Raw genomic sequence first — 19,687 nt, forward strand, 5'->3', positions numbered from 1 at the left:
AATAGCTGCTTCTTTCAAATTATTGTGGTGATGAGTCATTCACTTCATAAAGTATTTTGATAGCATTGAGAGCAACAGTTTTGAAACATTACACAGCTCTTAACTTGAACTCTAGAAGATGTTTCTGCATAAATTAAATTTTTCAGTTCATCGTACAGAGCAATTGTCCAAATAATTTTTTCAACTTTAGTTGGTTCACTTCTGTAGTTGCTGCTTCATTGTTATCTGCAGGCAGAGTTTAAAATCATGAACATTAGAAAATAATTGCCAGAAGAATTACCAATGTTATCAATGCTAAAAGCAATAAATTTTCTATAATTCAGACGTTGGCAACCTGAGCCTAATTTTTCATTCATGTTTGGAATCAGATTTGACAGACAGAGGAGGCCTGGAGCTCCTGTTGGAGTGGGCTCTAACAGGAAGGCTGCCCTTTGTTTGTTGATATGCATGTATGCTCATATATAATTAAAATACATGTGTATATAGAAAGGATGGAGTTTTGGAGAACAGTGGCCATAAAAATAAGAGTTGGAAGTTAATTTAGGAGCTATGCAAACAAGAAAGTAGGTGATACAAAATATGCCGACAGGACAAACAGCATTAGACTGACTCAAGTTTGGGCTGCTTATGAAGTTGCAGGGAACAGTTCCCTAACATGATGTTTCATCACCTGAAATCCTGTTCTTGTGTCTCTGTATGAACAATGCTAGTCCACTGTGTGATGATGTACAGTGTTGCTGCTGTCATCTCAACGGAATCTGTTATTCCACCATTTTCAGCCAAGAGGGGGACAGTTTCCCATTCAGTGGGCACCACATTCTTAGAAGTTTTTCCCAGGAACTCCTGTGTCATCTGCTTGCACTTTGTGTTTGCTAAAATTTTAAAAAAAAAAGGTCAAAATTAGATAAATATTTATGTGAGTGCTGTATTTCTCAAATGTTTCAGTGAAAATTGAAATAAAATTCTGAGCTTAAAATGCCTAATATGATTTTCAAAATGGGAGTTTATAGGCTGCCTTTTCCAAAGGAAATCCTGCCTAGAACACAGTGATATTCTGTAGTGTGAGGCTGCCAAAGAATAAATACTGTATTTGTTACTCATCACTGGAATCCAAGGAACAGAAGATGCTCCTTGAACACATGTAAAACTGCAAAGCATTTCCTCAGACTTAACAGAGAAATTAGTGCTCCAAGTCCAAATGCTTCAACATTCTGTTGAAGCCTCTGTTTTTCAAAAAGAAGCCTTATCACTAATATATCCTAAGATGTTAAATACATTAATTTAGGTATTTTCTTATAATTTAAATAGGATTTTTTCATAGCTGTTCCTTGGTTGCTTTGTAAACTGTGTTGTTTGGATCAATAGAATCCATGTAAGTACTTGAAAATTACTTCCTTTGACTAGTTCTAGATGTATTTGTTTGTTTTTTAATTTGAAACCATTAAGAGATCGTGCATTTCTAAATAATAGTATAGCAGTCATCTTCCAGGGATTTGTAATTCAGAGGAGTCCAGTGCCTGCTTTAGGGATTTTGTAGCAGTGTTTGCTTTAGATAATTTCTGTCTTAGCTTGTTCTGCATTAAGCAGTGTATCAGCTGTAAATAGGTGTTTGGTTTCAAAAAGAGAGTCCCCATTAAAGCAGTCCCACGGTTTTCTGATTGTGTGCAGCAAGATCATGCTTACCCTGGGAATTCATCTTTTTGGAACAATTTAGATGAAATATCTTAAGATAGTATGTCAGAATTGGATCTGATATTTAAGTTCTTTTCTCCACAGATGAGCAGGTTGTTTTAGTTAAATACTACATTTTTTTTCCATTAGCGTGAAATGCCAGAGCTATTTCTTACAATGTTTTTCAAGATTGGCTAAGGAAAGAATGATATAAGAACTGTTCAAGTATCTCATTTAATTTAATTCATATGAAAAATTCAAGAGTTTGTGTTGCTGTATTTCTATACAAGGAAAGTCTCTGGATAATTAATTGATTGTATTAACTGTAATGGTAACTTTGAAGTTCGATTATTAGATGTCTGTGTGCAAGGAATAATGCGTTTTTCATATTTACCTCAGTCATTTTATAACTGAGCTTTTGTTTAAGGTCAAACTAGAAAGATCTCTCTATGCTAAGTTTGCTGAAAATTTGCAAGAATTCATACAATTATTTATGCATTTGTGTTTTTTCCCTGAAAGGATCCAAGTGAATGACCAAATTGTGGAAGTTGATGGCATCAGTCTGGTTGGTGTTACACAAAATTTTGCTGCAACTGTTCTTAGAAACACCAAAGAGAAAGTCAGGTGAGTATTTTAGAGGGAAAAAAGAAATTTTAAATAATACTTAAGATTACTTGGCTTCCTTTGCAGGCCTTTCAGTTTGCCCAGGTAGAATCAGAGGCTTTTGGCCTCTGTGTCTTCCCTCCTTTGATCCCAAGAGAGGGATCAAATACAGTATTAGAGTTTTGTTTTGGCTTAGATTTTTAAAATATTACCACCAAGACAAGCTGAAATTGCAGACAGATGATGACTATGCTCTTGATCACTAGTCTAGATGTTCATGGGCTTCAACCTGTTTGTACTATTTGGAATGATGAAGGTCATAGGTGTTGGTCAGGTGGGAACTGCTGCCAGTGATGATTCCTTGCTCCCATGGGGAGGCTGACCATGCTCACGCTCCAGGGTTGGAGCAGGAGGAGATGAGCGCTCCGGTCCCTCAGGTGCCACCTCAGCACAGAGGAGAGGAGGGTATTGGATGCAGTAGTGGTAACAGCTGCCAAATTGAGGAAAGTAACCAGTATTAATTAACTGAGCTCCCAGCACCATCTGTGGGCTTCTCTCTACTCCTGTACTGTAGTTTATTGAAAGGTGTCCCTGTGGAAGTCCATAAAATAATGAACAGACTGGAAAATGTGACATCTACTGCAAGTACACTTCTGAACTTGTGTGAATGTGAGTGAAAAGATATAAAATGTCATTAATAAGAGCATTGTTTCCCTAGAATTGAACTGGTTTTCCATTTAAAACTGTGTGCAGTCATATAGTTTTTCAATAGCTTGTTAATTTCAGTAAAGATTCAACTCTACAAAATAAATCCAAAAATATTTTTGGCATATTTTAAAAGCAGCAGCCATTCTGTAGTCACCTTTTGGTTCTCTTTCAAAATCTTTTCTAGGGAGTACAACTGAATTCTTTAATTAATGAGTTCAGAGCTGACTTCTTTTGAACCATGACTAAACTATGGGTGGTAATATATGCAGACACCCTCAGATGGCGGTGCTGTATGTTGGCATGCACACTTCCACTATAATTCCATAGCTGATCCTGCATAACATTGAAGAATAAGGCTGGGATGTGGATTATGCAAGGAATCTTGGGGGTGGTTGATCAATCTTTTATTTAAGAGAGGTTATTTAGGAAAAAAAAAATAGGAACTGTAGTGTAATTATAGGCAAGTATATTTTTGTATAAAATTTACATTTGAAGTTACACCATTACTATTTCTGCAAAGACTCACACATGCAGTGAGTGTTCCTACTGACTAAACTATGAAAATGAGTATATACTTTATTAAGTTTTCTACAGTTGGGACCTCCAAACATAAAATCCTTATGACAGAGAATAATGTGTTCCTATGTTTCAATACATAGAGCAAATGTTATGTATATTTTGTGTTTGATGTTTTAGTTCAAAAGGAAAAAGGAAAATAGAAAGCGCTCACATAATACATGTATTGTGTACATTTAGAATCAGCTTAGTTTGTGTAATTATTACTGCATAAGTTATGGAATAGAATACTTGCTTCCATGGGAAAATAATGGAGGAGGGAAAAAACATAAAGTGATTTTCACACAGAGCTCCCACAGTCTTCTCTCAGGAAATAAATTACAGTGAGACTGGTTGCAATCTAGATCCTTGTCACAAAACAGGGAGCTGAAAAAAATATTTCTTCATTGTTGTTGAGCTCACATTATCAAGCATACTGTGCACTGGGATCATTGGCTTCTGACAGGTCTCATTTATCAAAGAGATATTTGAGTTTCTTCAGTTTTCCTTGTAAGATTAAGATACTGAATTTTCATGGAAAAAATTACCCAGTATGTTAGTGTCAAAACTAGACCAAAAAAAGCATAAAATAATATTCAGTTAATAATACATTTTAAATACTGTATGAGTTACAATATAAAATAATACTAAAATATTAATAATGTATACATAAAGAGCATACCGTGTTGTTGGCAGTAACTTACTAATGTGTATTTCTAATTAGAGGAAAGAAATGGGTAGAATTTGGTGCAACTTCCTTAATTTTTTTTTTAATTTTAAACTTCATGGAAAAAAGTGTTCAGAAATACTTCTTTCTGCTTTATGCAAGCCATCTGAGAAATGCATGATGTTTTCTCTGGTTTGTGGTAGGCTGGGAGTGAGACTTGACAAGGTAGCCAAGCCTTGTGTGGCACAGGCTCCTGCTTAGCTTCTGATCCAGTCCTGGATGGTTTTCTTGCCTGATGGTCTGCATTGGTTTTAATTGCACAAAATGAAAAATGGTTCCAGAAAGCTGTTTTTTGGAGATAGATATTTCAGGATGCTTGACATTTTGGCTTCAATACAGGTTTGAACATTTGCTTGTAAAGAAAGTAAGAGCTAATATTGGTGAATTTAGATATGAAAGAAAATAAGGTATTTTTAACTTCCTGACTGTTTTTCTTCTGACATGTGACAAAAGAGCCCTGCCTGCTGCTTGTTTTGTGGTGAGAACAATTGGTTTCTGAAGATCTTCTTTCCTACAGTGCTAAGATGGAGAATCCCTCATCTCCACCCTCTTTGGCAGACAGTGACAACCTCTGCACTTTTAACTGCTCCAGAACATTAGGGACAACATGGGAGGGTCTGCTGGGGCAAAATGCCTTTCTTGCTGCCAGCTGTCAGCTCCTGCCTGCTGGCAGTGCAGGGAGCAGTGCAGGGAGCATTGCTCCTGCCCTTTGAGTGCACCATTCCCATGGCTGCTGCCATTAGTGATCCATGTCACTGGGAGGCAGGAGCAGGGGAAGAGCTCGCTGCTCTATAAACCCCTCCCGCCTTTCCTGAGGAGCTGTCCCAGCTGAGCTGCCGGTGTGTGGGCAGTGTGCAAGCACACCTCACCTGATCCAAGTCAAGGCAGCTTCACAATTCTTCCTTCACAGGAGGAATCACGTTCACACTTACTTGCATATCTGCTGTTCAATAGTGTCAGCTTGATGGGGTTTATAGAGCTGCTTTAATAAGCATAGCTATCTTTGTGATCATAGCATACAAAAGCTGTGCCTTTCTTCTCTGCCTGGTGTCCTGTACACACAGAGATTTGTGTGCCTTTCACTGGCATTACTTCACGTTTATATCCCACAGCATTAGCTATCTGAAGTCGTTTTCTCCTTAATCTATTCAAAGTGCATGCTGGTTTTTATAGCAGGGTTTAATATGTGAGATCAGTTATAAAGAAGGGACACTCATGAATAGAATGACATTAAAGCCACTTTTTAATTCTTTCCAATAAATGCTCTTCAGAGAGCTTGCATAATACCAATACTTTGTGATTTATTTTTCTCCTTTGAGCCTTCTGAACACTTTGAATGGTACTGACAGTGGAAGTCATTGACCTAGAATAGATTTTTGCAATTTTTCTACCAGAAAAAATGTATCCAGACTGTCTGTAGCTGACATAGTGAAGAATCTGTGAAAATGAAGACTGGCTTTTACCTTTTGAACTTTCTAGGTGAGGCTGAGAAGAGGTGAAAGAAGAATAAATATAAGCATCTGCAATTATTTTATCCACTGTTTGCAGTATTGGATTATCCAGCAGAGTCATCATACCATAATGAAAGATCATTGACTCAACCAGTTTGACTTCCACAGTGATAATAAATTAAATTATTCTTTCTTATAATGTTTTCTAGAAAGATAATCAGTACCCAGCAGATGTGCTCTGGTAGCCTGTGAGGCAAAGGAATGAGATGGAATTCTTTCATAATCCCAGCTGGCAATCAGCATCTGTTTTTCAGGATGAGAATTAGTGTCCTCGTGACTCTAATCAGGCAAATACAACTATGAATGTTATTTCAGTTGATATAAATATCAAGTCTTCTTTATAATTTTACATAACTGCTTAGTTTACTAATATCTCATATTAGTTGGATTTCAGTTTTTGATTATATGCAGGAGGGATTTGAAATCTGTGTTGTTTTCAATATTGTTGACTGTTGCCCCTGCTCTAAGATTAATGGCTCAGGGGGCAGTGCCACACTAATACCACTAATTGTTCTGTGCTTCTTTTGACCCCATTTAGGATGTAATCCATCAGCTTGAAGTTTGCAAGTGGTGCCTGCAGTCATAAAAGATAGGATAAGGAGACAGCTTGACAGTGGGAATCCTATCCTGTCATGGAGTTATTTTGCTTGTAGTCTCCCCATGGACAGTGATGTTGATATCAGACCTGTTCTTTGAAGCTGCTTGGGTGATGTTAAGCCTTTGTAACCACACTTTCTTCCCCTGTTCATCATAATGAAAGGGTTCTGGGAGACCCTATGGTCTCCACCAGAGAAAGCTCACTCAAAGAGCTGCATGCCTGCGGGGAATTTTATTTATTTTTCCTTGAACATACTCACAAGAGAAAAAATCTAGTTCTTTCATAGAGAAAACTTTATCCTATTATCATACTTACTGGATACAAATATATGTGCTCACACAGCTCAGGGAAAGGTAGGGTCCCAGGAAAGGAGGACATGATTCTTGGAAGACTTAATGGATTGATAAGGAGAAAGGGTCTTTGTATGAGAGAATCATCAGAAAATCCCACTTCTTCATATGCTGCTTGTATGCTTTTAGAATTTTTACTTTCCTCTGAAAGGTTTCTTTTAAGGAAGTTAACCAAATTCAGTGTTTTACTGGAGAGGCAAATTTTAAATTCTATGTCCTCCTTCTGTATCCTGTTGTATGAATGTGACTGAACATTTTCTTGGCTTTCCAAACTGTTGCTAGGCACTGAGCGGATGCTCTCATGGTGCTTTCTGAATCAGTTCTTGATTTTTTTTTTTTTTTTAGAGAACCATGCAGAACCTGGGCAAAACGTGTTTGGTTTATCATGACTTGTACCACTGTGTTATTATTTGTTTTAATTCTAACCTGCCAATGAGTTTATCTGCTTTTGTTTATTTAAATTCTGCTGAAATGCATCAAAGTCTTTCTATCTTAAATAATTGGTTAGCCAATTTTGCCGTGTCTAATTAATCTTCTAGATCATTAAAGAATGTGTTCTTAGAACAGCAGTGCAAATATCCAGCCCTCCGGCTATTAACTAATCTGTGTTCTAATAAAGAATAATTTATTGCTATTTTTTGGTTTTTCTTATGTGGAAAATTTTAATTCAGAACTTTCTCAGTTAGTTAGTTCATAGCCTAATTTATCTTGTACTAAATTGAAAATGCAATCTTTCATACAAATTTTTACTTTTATATAGCTCTTATGCAAGGAGACGTTAAAAGGTAAAAAGTAAAAATAATTCATTGTTCATTAGCATCAACTTGAAATGTCACTTATTCCTTCCTCAGCTAATTCCTCACCCCATCTTGAGCTGATTTTTTTCTGAAAAATACACAGTTTCTTAAAAGAGTGTTTGGATGCCTGCTGTTGGTTTTGTTTGCCACCACGGCATCTGGAAAGGCAGTTTATACAGTCAGGTCTTTGCAAGAGCTGGGACAGCGCAGGGGACAGATGAAGGCTGCCTCAGGACCTGGCCAGCAGCACTGTGCCCGATGGGAATGCTGTTGTTGACAGCAGCTCCGAGCAGCGTGCCTTTGCTGCGGCTCCCTTGTCTAGGTAATAATTCTCTTTTCCCAGTGTGCATGCCTGTGCAGATTTTCTTTTGCTCCTTCTGACTTTGCCTGCCTGTGCTCTTACCCTGTGAAACAGTTGGGTCCTTAAAAATTTTCTCCAGGCATTCTCCATAGTGCAGATCCACATTGTGGCAGAGGCAGGACTGCTAATTACTAGGTAGTGAGACAAGACACAAACCAAAAGACACCACAGTCCATGTCTGCTTCAGAGAGCTGGGTTATGTTATCTGCTTTCTGGCTGGGGATTGTGGTTTTGTTCTCCCTTTCCTTGTCTATTTCTTTTTCCTTGAATCCAAGTGCCGGAACTGAGGAGATAAAAAGAGAAGGAAAGAAAAGCTCTTTGCTCTGCAGTGCTGATTGCTGAGCTGGGGCTTCATGCTGGGCTTCTTCAAAAGCCATGTGTGCTTGTTGCACTTTCTGCTTCTTTGATAAACCTGAATTGTGGATCCTGCAGAAACTAAATGTGTGATACTCTGTGCCAAAATAGTGTTAATTTCTCCTGTTTAATCCACTGTGTTTATACTAAAGATTCCATAATATCTTTTCATTCTGGTTTCTGCAAAGTACTCCTACAAGCGCTGGTAATTGTCCTGTAAGACTACCAGGAGGAGTGTACTGAAAAATTACTCAAGAGCCCTCTGACCTCTTAGCATGGGTGAGATAAGACTGCATTCATCACTGCTTAGCTGGTTTATATTCCTTGGCTGTGCCTGTGTAGTAGAAAAGCTGTGCCTTGGACTGTTCTTTGTGCTGAGGCCAGCTGGCACCAGCGTGGTTGGTGCTCCTGCCCTTAAAGAGTTGTACCTTTCTGAGCAGGGTGGCCATATCCAGATTGTCCATTGGAAACATCCAAGCTGACTCCTAGCCTTTGCTAACTCCTGGGCTATGTCTGAGTATTCTTTAGTAGAATATTAAGTAACTTGGGTCAAAATGTTTCCAAGATTGTTTCGGTGATGTAAAATACAATTTTAATATGATGACCAGTTACTACTACTTGGAAGCATTCCCTGGCACTGTGTGATTTACTGGCATAAGCATAGTCCCTGTGTCTTTAGTTCTTGCTAATTTGAATTTTATGGCAATTAAAAAAAAAATATTTGTGCATTTGGACAGGAAATTACATGTTTGAGTGTGAAATATATAAAGAAATATTCATTTAAATATTTTGTCTGAATTACAAACTATTTTTCTAGGCATTGGAGCATGGCTTTTAAAATTAAATATAACATGAATGAGTAAGGTTTAGTGGGGCTAGATTTCATTGGGAGCAGCTTTTCTTTTCCTGGAAAAAGGAACAACTTGGCGGGTTTTGAATTAGTTCATCCTCAGTTTGGTTGGATCTAAACATAAACTACTAACTCTGCAACTTAAATATTATCATATATGTTTATTTAGCTAATTCTTTTTATTCCTTCATCCAATATACTATTTTGTGGAAGCTCCCACACAGTTTTGGTGCACCTTGATTAATGGGATAAAACATTGTGACAGCTGGACAGAAATACCTGCTGTTCATCCTTGCAGGATAACTTGCCAGACTGTATGGGTGGTGCTGTAGGAGCATTTAGCTGGACTATACTGTGAGGATAGTCTGTCTTGCCTAGAATCTGGATCTTGTAATCATCCAGATTAAGGACATGGTCTGAACTCAGAAGCTTACTGGTGACCTACCTGTATTTTCTTCCTGGATTTCTTCCCTGTGGATGCCAGCAAGGGTGAGAGTGAGGGAAGACAGATCTCACCTGCAAAAGCAATCCGATTTTTTTTAGAAACATGGCCTGCTAGCACTTGTACCTTCTGAACAGTGGTGTCTGCTTTCAGGTATGTTAAAGCACAGATTTACAAATGTGTTTCTTTGAAGTGGTCATTCCCATAAGAGTCGTGTGGTGCTATAGCAAATGCTAATTGAATTATCACCCTGTATTCAAGGAAGCCTTTTAAGTGAGGATTGTGTTGGACCACTGCCGGGCTGTCTGGAAAGAGATGGAATTGATTCTTAACATGCACTCTCAGAAGAACAGAGCATTGTCAGGACCAGAATCTGGAGAGGTGCCAAAACATTGAATCCCGTGGCTAATTTTGAAGTACTCTTGAGTAAAGCTAATGTGTCAGTGAGGCCCTAGACTAGAATTGATTTCTGGAGCAATAATTAATCTAAGTGCACGAATATTATTGTGTGGGTTTTTTACATGACTACCTAATTGTCTGACTCAATATCCATTTAGTGTTGATAGCAGCATAGTTTATCAGGGGCTTCTATCCAAGATGCTCTGGAGAGTCTGCTGAGGCTTTTCTGATGCTTAATCTGTGATTTTGCTGCTCATCCACGGTACCACTGATACCACTGTTTGCCCAGAAGGCAAACCACATCATGGGTCAGCACCAAAAGAGGAATGGCCATCAGGATGAGGGAGGTGATTCTGCCTCTCTTCTCTGCCTCGTGAGACTCCACCTGCAGTGCTGCATCCAGCTCTGGGGTCCCCATCACAAGAAAGATGTGGACTTGTTGCTGTGGGTCCAGAGGAGGCCACAGAGTTGATCAGAGGGCTGGAACACCTCTCATGGAGACAGTTTGGGATTGCTGGAATTGTACAGCCTGGAGAAGCAAAGACTCTGAGGGCACTTTGTAGTACCTTCCAGCAATGAAAGGGGGCTTATGTAAAAGAAGTAGAGTGACTTTTTACACAGATAGTGATAGGACAAGGGGGAATGGTTTTAAACTAAAAGAGGAGAGATTAGGAAGTTCTTTATACACGGGATAGTGAGGCACTGGAAGAGATTTCTCAGAAAATTTGTGGATGCCTCATCCCTAGAAATGTTCAAGGCCAGACTGAATGGGGCCCTGAGCAGCCTGATTTAGTGGAAGGTGTCCCTGCTCATGGCATGGCCCCTTCCAACCAAAAGTGGTAAATTGAGTCCCTGCTGTCTGTCTTTAAATTCAGGGTACTTTACTTTATCCTGGGTCTGGGGGCAAGGATAGAGGCTGCAGAACTTCTGCACAACAGTTCATCTTACTGGCAACTTGATCTCCAAGGTTCTTCCCAAAGTATGCTTATATAGCTGGCTTCATATAGCCAACACTAGATATTACACAGATTGCCCTCTTAAATGTTTCTTATGTGACCTTGAATAACTTCACTCAGTCGTTGCCACTTTCAGTCACTGATGGTCATCACTTCATTATGTTACTTAGGGTGCAGAGTTCTTCACTTGTTTGTTAGTTTTGGATCACTTATCAGTTATCTCCAGGCAAACCTTTTTTATTTCCCTCTACCAGTCCTCTTGGTTCCAGCCTGGTAGCTTTAAAGATTGCTGAGTACATTGCCTATTTCTGATGCAGGGATGGCCTAGGTGGATTTACTGACATAAGTTTGCACATGGGGTCAATAGGGTAACAAAGGGCTGCAATCACAGGATCTTCAACAGCCTGCAGGAATGGGCTGACAGAAATCTTATGAGGCAAGGAGTGAGGTGAGTCCAGCATCTGGAGCAGCATCCCTGTGCAACTAGAGCTAGAGAGATGTGCAGGCAGCATCCTGGGAAGAGGTGGAAAGAACATCTTCAGTAGAAAGAAAAAAATGGAATGTCAGGTGTCCTATTGCTGTCTCAGCTACCTTCAATGAGGTAGAATGGATAAACACAGATTCTTTGTACTCTTGGTAAAAAGGGACAAAATAATAGACAATGGAGTGGAGTTGTAGCAAGGGTAATTCTGTTCAAGGCCATGAAAAAGTTGGCCTTCTTTTCAAGTCAGGGGCTTATATTGTACTGGTTTCCTTCCAACTGAAATTATTCAAAGAGTGTTTATGGGTTTCAGATCATTTCATACCAAGAGGTGTAATGGAAGCTCATAGGTTGTGAATTCCTTATGTGCAGTGACTTCTGCATTTGAGAGTGCTGTTTGGAAGAGGTTGATCTTGTTTGTTGTAACCACACAAATTCCAGCTTGGGCTGCTGTGACTAAATATAACTGCTTTCTTAACAGGGTTCACACTCCTTTTAGCACTTTGGATTAATTATGTGGCTGTTAACCTAATGGAAGCAGCCAGAGTAGGTAATTGAAGACATCTTGAAATAAATGAGATAAATGCTAGCTGAAGCAACTTTAGGCTTTCAAGCTCAGAGGAAAATAATTCTAAAAATCATATAATGGTTTGAGTTAAAAGGGACCTTAAAGATCATTTAGTTCCAACCCCTCTGCTGTTGTCAGGGACCCTTCCACTAGATTAGGTTACTCAAAGCCCCATCCACACTTGAACAGTTCCAGATATGAGGCATCTGACTGTAAAACTCCCTGAATTAATTTTACTGTACATTTTTTACATTTGTACATTTACTGTACCAAACTGTATTTTAGGAAAGGTTAGAAGAGAAGATTTTGAATACAGTTACAGCAAACCGCCTATTCTTTCATAGAATGTGTTTGCTGTATTCTTACTTGATATTTGTTGGATTTAAGGAAACCGTGCTGATGTGTTTTTAACTGAGCACATAATTCCTGAAGTATTTTCAGGAGAAATCATTAACTCATTTCACTAAAAATGTGTGCTGCAGAACTTCAGTTTCGCATCACAGATTTGGTTCCTTTTGCAATTTTTTTAGTACCAGTTATTTTCAGAGTGGAAATATTTTTTATTTTAATCAATTTTTAAAGTAATGTTTCTGGTTTCCATAGCTGATAAAAAATCAATAAGTTATTTCAAGAAGCACAGGTCTGATGATCCTCTTTTAATAAATGCAGCAGGCTATGTATCAGGTGTGCTGTAAAATATTTAAATCATGGATTGCAGGAGATGTCGGAGTTACGTTCAATTTCAGTAGAATGCTTTTCTTAACCACTGCTACTGTAATTAATTTTCAATGTCTCAAGATACATAATTCTTTTAGATACTCTAAAATCCATTACAGAGTCAAATATTAATTACATTTCTAGCTGCATCCCTGTTCATTCTAACCACAATCACAAAGAATATTTCATGGCTGGTAATTCAGCTAAATTGCATGTAACTCTTGAGTATCAAGGGCAGTTCATGCCCTGCCTCTCTCCTTCTCCTTCCTTCTTTTTTTGCAGACTTCAGAAAAGATCAGTAATGACCTAAAATTTAGTACAGTGATGGCTGTATCTCAGATTTGCTGGGGTTTATTTTGCATTTGCTGACTTTAATAATCTAGGGGAATATTATTGTGATGTAGTTTAAAGGCTGTAAAATGCTCAAATTTCTTAAATGTAAAAACATGACCAGCTTCTCAAATATATTATTGCTGACAGAATGTGTAGTTCTTTCTTATAATACTTCTAGTCCTTGAGATTAAATAGTGAAGTCTGAATTGCATGTGATTGATTTTGTTCAGCCAAAGTGATTTGAAATATATAATTAGCTACTTTATTGAAGTGTTTGTATTATGGTTCAGTGACTGATTTTTTGGTCAGTGAATCATAGCCTTATGTCTCTTTCTCATATTTAAACACTTCAGATTATGATAGCTTTTGTATTTAAAGCTATTCTGTGAATAAATATCTAATTCATGTTTTGAGTTTTAATAACTTGCCCTGCTTTATGGTTTTCTAAGTTATTTTTATTCAGCTCTGTCTTTAAAATGTGACTTTATAATTTATGGTTTATCTCAATTACCAGTTAAGTATAATTATATGCATGGTATCTTAAGGTTATGGAATGTAAAATGACAAAAAGTTTGGTTTAGTTAGTAAAAGCTGTAATTGCTGGGAACATAGTATTCCACTATACAAATTTACAATTCTGTGTTTAGAATTGACATCAATTGTAGATTGAATGCTTCTGAAAATTATTTTTAGACATTTTGGGTATGCCTCACTCTAAAGCAATAAATTTTAGTAAGATGGAACATTAGTAGTATATTTCTATTTTGAAAAACATTTGCTTTAAACTTTGTCATTGCTTTGAGGCTTTTATTCATATGTCATCAGACAGCTTCAGTTATCACAGAGTAACTTCATTTTTATATATTATTCAAGCCTTGGAAATCACATCACTGTGAACTGTGTCTTTGGCATGAGAAAAAAAATTCAGTTAATAAGGCTTCATATGTTTACAACCTACTTAATTTTGTTTATCTGTTTGAAAATATTACTGCATTACAGTCTAATGTGTCAAAACCCACTTCTAAATTATCAGGAATTAACAGACTTTGGATGCATTATATGTTCTCTATTCTAAGGCTTCAGTTTACACTGAAGTGTATGAAGGTGATTGTATGAAGTATTTTGAGTCTTGTATTTTCCAAGGAAGGTGGCTTACCAGACAGAGGCCCAGAGGGAATCCAATATTTGCACACTTTGTGTGGTTTCATAACTTTGCACATTGAGGATCTCCCTCACATGTTTACAAATGTGGTGCTCTGCCTACTATGTGTAAGTAATATGCATAATTTTGCTTAAAATGTTTTTTTTTAATAGATTTTTTTCTGTATTCAATTTTAATTTATTTTTACATTAGAAGAGACAAACAAGTAGCAGATACGGGTTAAATCCTTTTTTTACTTCCTTTAGTAATTTCAAAAGTTCATTGTTCCTCCCAGTTGAGTCTGAAAACATGACTGGTTTAGTCTTTGTAATACTTGGCTCTAAAATCAAAATTTGGAGGAAACAGGATCTGTCTGTGAGTCAGTATGCAGAGCAGATGAAGTGTAGGGGCCATGAAGAAACATTCTCTTTCTTTCAGCCCGAGGTCTTTGTCATTACTGAGAACACACGTTGTATTTTGTAATGGTGGGATATGAGTGCCAGACTGTAATCTGTTTTGATCAGGAGTAAAACACTGATGTTATTGCCTTGATTCTCTTCTAGTTTCTGCTGTATTTGCTGTTGATGTTTTAAGCTAAGATACTTCCTTGCAAATTATTTTCAGAGCACCTTGTGCCATTATTTCAAACGGAGTTACTCATTCTCACCTTTCTTATCCTTTTGGAAGAAATTAGTAGGTTGGATATTTTGATGATGTTGAAATAATCTCCAAATTGCAGTCCTTTCTGTAGTGCCTCACATCATAGAATCTGAAAAATTATTTGTCATAGGAAATGGAGCCAGGGTCATCTACTGTTGGGAAGTTGGCTTGCACATAGATTACAAATCCCAAGGGATTTTAACAATGATAGGCAGTACTAACAAAAAGAGTTTTCATACATGAGATATAATGCACATATCTGCCTCTCATTCAAATAATAAATTAAAATCATTTGCCAAATGTTGTAGGAACAAATAATTTACTATATCCAGTATCTCAGTGTCACCTTATTGTGCTTTTCAGCTCTACATAATACTTCTTTCATCTATAATTACCTAATTGTCTTTCTAGCCTTCTAAGAAAATAATTCTTCATCTTGACATCTTTAAATAGTGCTTTTGTTCAATAATTCACAGTGTGTTGGTATTGTGTAATGGGTGTTTATGGTTAGTTCTGGAGATAGCAGCATACCTAAATATGGTTATGCCACTGTGCTAAAAGAAAAAAAAAAAGGGGTTACAGTCCTAACCAACTCTGAGTTCCAGTTGCTGAAAGCAAGACTGAGAAGCATTCTTGTAAGTCTCAACCAAGAAAGAGGCACTTCCCTTGTGTTTTGTTAAACCAAGGAAGTGTGTGCCTAGTGTTCAGCAGTAGCTAACAGTAGAGAAAACATCCCTTAGCAACAGAAGCTCATGAAATAAAAGACAGATTTAAATGCAGCCTAAAATTAAGGAAATAACGTCTGTCCGATTTTAAAAGGAAATAGATTCTGTTTTCTAGACCAGAGGAAGACAAATATAAAAGCTCAGAGATGGAAGAACTTTTTAGTCAGAGTGGGGAGGAGTTACTCTGATGCATGTTCCTTCCACTGTAAGCTGCCACAAGTGCACCTGTGCTCTTACTGTGCATCCGTAACAGCCTGGTCTTCTGTAGCCTTCTGGAAATTACGTGGCTCTGAAGGGGATGGAAGTGATTATGCTTTACTGAAACTTGGAGTGGTGGCTTGTAATGGTCCCTTCTATTTTGCCCCCCCTGTCATGTGATCAGACCTGTCATGGTCTGATCACTCCTACTCCTGCACACAATGCCCTTGTGACAAATCTCATCCACAGAACACATCTGAAACAATCAAAATTATGCATCTTTGGAGAAAAAAGCTACCCTCTATACTAGAAATGGCTAAAACCCTAGAACGTCAGTAAACAATAGGAGTAATGTTTTTTCACTAATGTTTCGTATAGGTTTGTAATTGGACGAGAAAAACCGGGACAAGTGAGTGAGGTTGCGCAGCTGATCAGCCAAACTCTGGAACAAGAACGGCGCCAGAGAGAGCTGCTGGAGCAGCACTATGCACAGTATGATGCAGATGATGATGAGGTAACAGAATAACCAGTGTTTCACTATTTGGTGTTTTTTAATGTTCTGTTTTCTATTCCTAATTCCTTCTTTTTACTTGCCGCTCAGAGGTCAACTTTTGGACCTTTCCATTACGTTTGCTGATGATTGTTACGGATTTTGATGATGAATCTTAATTGAAGAACAAATCTATAGAAAAAAAATTCATCACAGATTTAGTGTTTGTTTTGTTCTACAAGGGCAAATTTCAAGTTGGTTGATGTTTCTGTAAGCATTCCTCTTCCTTGAAAGCCTGTATCTTTCTGAAATAAGGGAGCAAAGTTTGGTTGGTTGTGCATGGAAATGTTAAACTTCTGTGAAAACCGCTAAAAGTTGCCTTCTGACTTTTAGAGGGGTTGAGGAAGTATTTTTTTTCCTAGAAGAATTTATATTCTTCTTAAGTCAGAATGTTTTCTGAAATTCTAGGTAAGACCCCCTCCTTCCACACACTGGGATTTTGTTTCTTTTTGAACAGATATTCCTCAGGATAGAGAATTAGCCTACCTTTTCTGAAATGTATATTCATTCTTACAATTAGTGCCAATATAAAGGTTCTGAAAGTAGCAACTCTTTGCAGTAAAATTTCCATAATTTCTTTCGAGTCTCATAAAATTCCTCCTATGCCTAGATAGCAAGATACTTGGAAATATTACTTTGAGAGCTTTTTCAGAGACTACTGCTGTCTGTGTTATTCCATAAATTAGCTGCTGGGTTTTGTAACAAACTGCTTCCATATAGCTCAAGTATACTGTCATCATTTCACATCATCTTGAGTAATATTATTTGAAATGCCAGACTCCATGTATTAGTGTGTTTTCATCCTGGGTCAGTTTCTGGGTTTGATGGGGGTTTTTTTGGTGGGTTTTTTTTTGGTTTTTTTGTTTGTTTTGGTTTTTTGGTTGTTTTTTTGGGTTTTTTTGTGTGTGTGTAAGGGAACAGTAGATAAGGGGAGATAGAGAACTTGTGATATGCATTTATTTCAGGTTTTTATTCTTAGGAAAAAAAATACTCTTGACGTAAAATCAGGATATACTCAGATTTGGAAACACACTGTTAAAATAGCAATATGTCAGAACAATCAGAAGTGTCCCAACAGACTAAATAAAAGTCCTGTCTGGCCCCAGTAAGGCTTTCACTTACTGTAATTTCCACTGATATTAAGAATAAAAATATTTCAATATGTCTTAGAATTAATCCTGTCACTGGGACATATATAAATAAGAGCTGTACATACATGCAAATGGAAGCCATGCCTGTGGGAGACCATGAAGGATAGAAAAATCCATATCCTCTCTGTTCCCTCCTCAGACTACAGAAACATGTGAGTCTCCCAACTTCTCTTTAGTCTAGAATTAAATTCAAGAGAAGTTTCTTGAAGGAACTCTCTTACAATCTCTTCAAAAACAAAATTGATCAACTAGGCTTTGGGAAAAGAGGCTTCTCACAACTCGTCACAGCATGCTGCAGATGTGAGGGTTCAAAGATTTTCAGTACCACCTTATTGTGAGCATAGTCTGATTGCTTTCATACAGGCAGGATAGGGGTATCCTAAATGCCTGATGATCAAATCTTTCTCACTGTGTACTTGCATGTAAAGGGGTGTGTGGCTGACCTGTGTAAGTGATTGATGCATTACACCTTTTATCTGTGGGACACAGCCACCTGCAAAAAATCTCAAATGTTTGTGTTCCTTACCTACAGAGGTGGCATGACTCAAGATCTGTCAGTAAAGAAAATGTTTAAACCCCTATTGATCAATACTGATCCTGGTGGTACTTCAGCCTTCAGTAAGGATTGTTGCTGTGAAGGTGCTGATGGTGACACTCACACAGATGGCCATGCAGGTGTTTCTCAGTACAGTACTGAAAGAGGACAGGGATGAGTAGGTATCATGTACTATTTGTGATATGTCTTGCAATTTGGTGGCTGCAAACTCTTAAGCCCTGTTCACTGCATAAATTTTTCACAAAAGATGCTAAATTCACAAAGTGTTTTCTGTTGATAGTGCTTTGGATCATAGAGAGGAAATAAAATTGGGCAAGTTTTTCCCATATTTTTCCATAATTAAGAGAGTCAAAGGTATCTTTTCTTATTCTAGCACTACACTGAGGATGGTGACCATCTCTGTGACTTTAACATGATTTTTGGCAATGGCCTTTGGAGTGCAGAGGAGAGTGTGTGTTGTATATGAGGAAAGGAGAAAGGAAAAGACATTTACCAGGGGAGATCCAGATGATCTCGTCAATTATCTCTTTTGGAAGGAGAAGGAGTTAGGCCTGAGAACAAATGCAGTGCTTAAAAACTACATTGGGATCATTGAAGGTCATACCCATTTACTACTTAATGCCATATATATATCTGGGACATGGGCGGTAAACATTTTCAGAGTAAATGCTGGGGTTTAGTTACTAAGGTATGCAGTGTAGCATGTTCCCTTTTTTAATTATGAGACTTAACAGAAATAGATTTTATTGAATACCTGCAGTAATCTGAGTATTACTATTTTTTGGCCACCTGACTATGCTACCCAGGTCTACTCACATAACTTGCACCATTGCCAGATAACTGACACGATGTAAACTGTGATCTAATGCACATTAGCCGCAGTTCAAAGACATTTTTGGTCACTTCTGCTTCATTTACTGTCAAATATGAGCATTACTTCTTTGAGCTTACCTTGCTCTGTGTGGACAAGTCTGGCTGGGTTTATGTTGCTGCCAGATACCACCAGCAGCTCTACATTCTTTGGCTCTGGTAAGCAGAGCACCTTTTGGGCAAAAAAAAAAATCTCAGTTTGCACTGCCTAAGTGAATATCTACAAGTGTAGAAAAACCACTACTATGCTTTTGAGTCTGTTTCATCAAAGGAATAGTGACTCTGACTGCTTGGAGTTCAGAAGTATTTGAATTGCCAGTGTAAGGAGTTTGGCATTGAGGCAGCACAGAATTATACACGAGTTGCTCAGTCTCAGAGCTGTCAAGCCATCGTGTTCATTTTCCTGCAGCTTTTAAAATATGGTAACATGGATCTCCAGGTACAGTGCTGTATAAATAAACAAGAAAATGATCTTGAGACTGACAAATTCTGAGGCTCAGAGACTTCACCACAAGTACAGCAATAACATTTTAAGTTTTCCAGAGCAGGAAGTCAGTGATCTTGTTTGAGTTCTGTGGTCATGGCACATGACTTGTGTTTGTTAGAGGTGGTTAAACCACAGGAAGAGAATGTGTGCCAAGCATGAGCAGGTTCTGGTGTTGCATCTTGCTGTGTCACTAGCTGGCTGGATTTCCTCTGTTTTGGAGCTTCTGAAAGTCTTCATAGCCCAAGGAGTCTGTGGGTATTTTAGAAGGATACAAGTTACTTTAAAAAGCAGTCTTCTGAGACAGTTTTGGTTTCTGCCAGCTAGTGGGCAGTGGACTTGAGTTGAATTTAGAGATGCAGTGTTAGCCT

The 19,687-nt window shown here is 37.9% G+C and overlaps 1 protein-coding gene across 4 annotated transcripts in view; it reads left to right on the plus strand.

Annotated features, from left to right (window-relative positions):
• Positions 1–19,687, plus strand: part of PPP1R9A (protein phosphatase 1 regulatory subunit 9A) — a 129,514-nt gene that overhangs the window by 70,857 nt on the left and 38,970 nt on the right. For all 4 annotated transcript variants that reach the window (XM_030264681.4, XM_030264684.4, XM_030264686.4 and 1 more), the window contains exons 4-5: positions 2,191–2,295; positions 16,084–16,219. In XM_030264681.4, coding sequence (XP_030120541.4) covers positions 2,191–2,295; positions 16,084–16,219 — 241 coding nt within the window. The remainder of the gene's footprint in view (positions 1–2,190; positions 2,296–16,083; positions 16,220–19,687) is intronic.

Source organism: Taeniopygia guttata, chromosome 2 (assembly GCF_048771995.1).
Source record: "Taeniopygia guttata chromosome 2, bTaeGut7.mat, whole genome shotgun sequence".
NCBI classification, from domain to species: Eukaryota; Metazoa; Chordata; class Aves; order Passeriformes; family Estrildidae; genus Taeniopygia; species Taeniopygia guttata.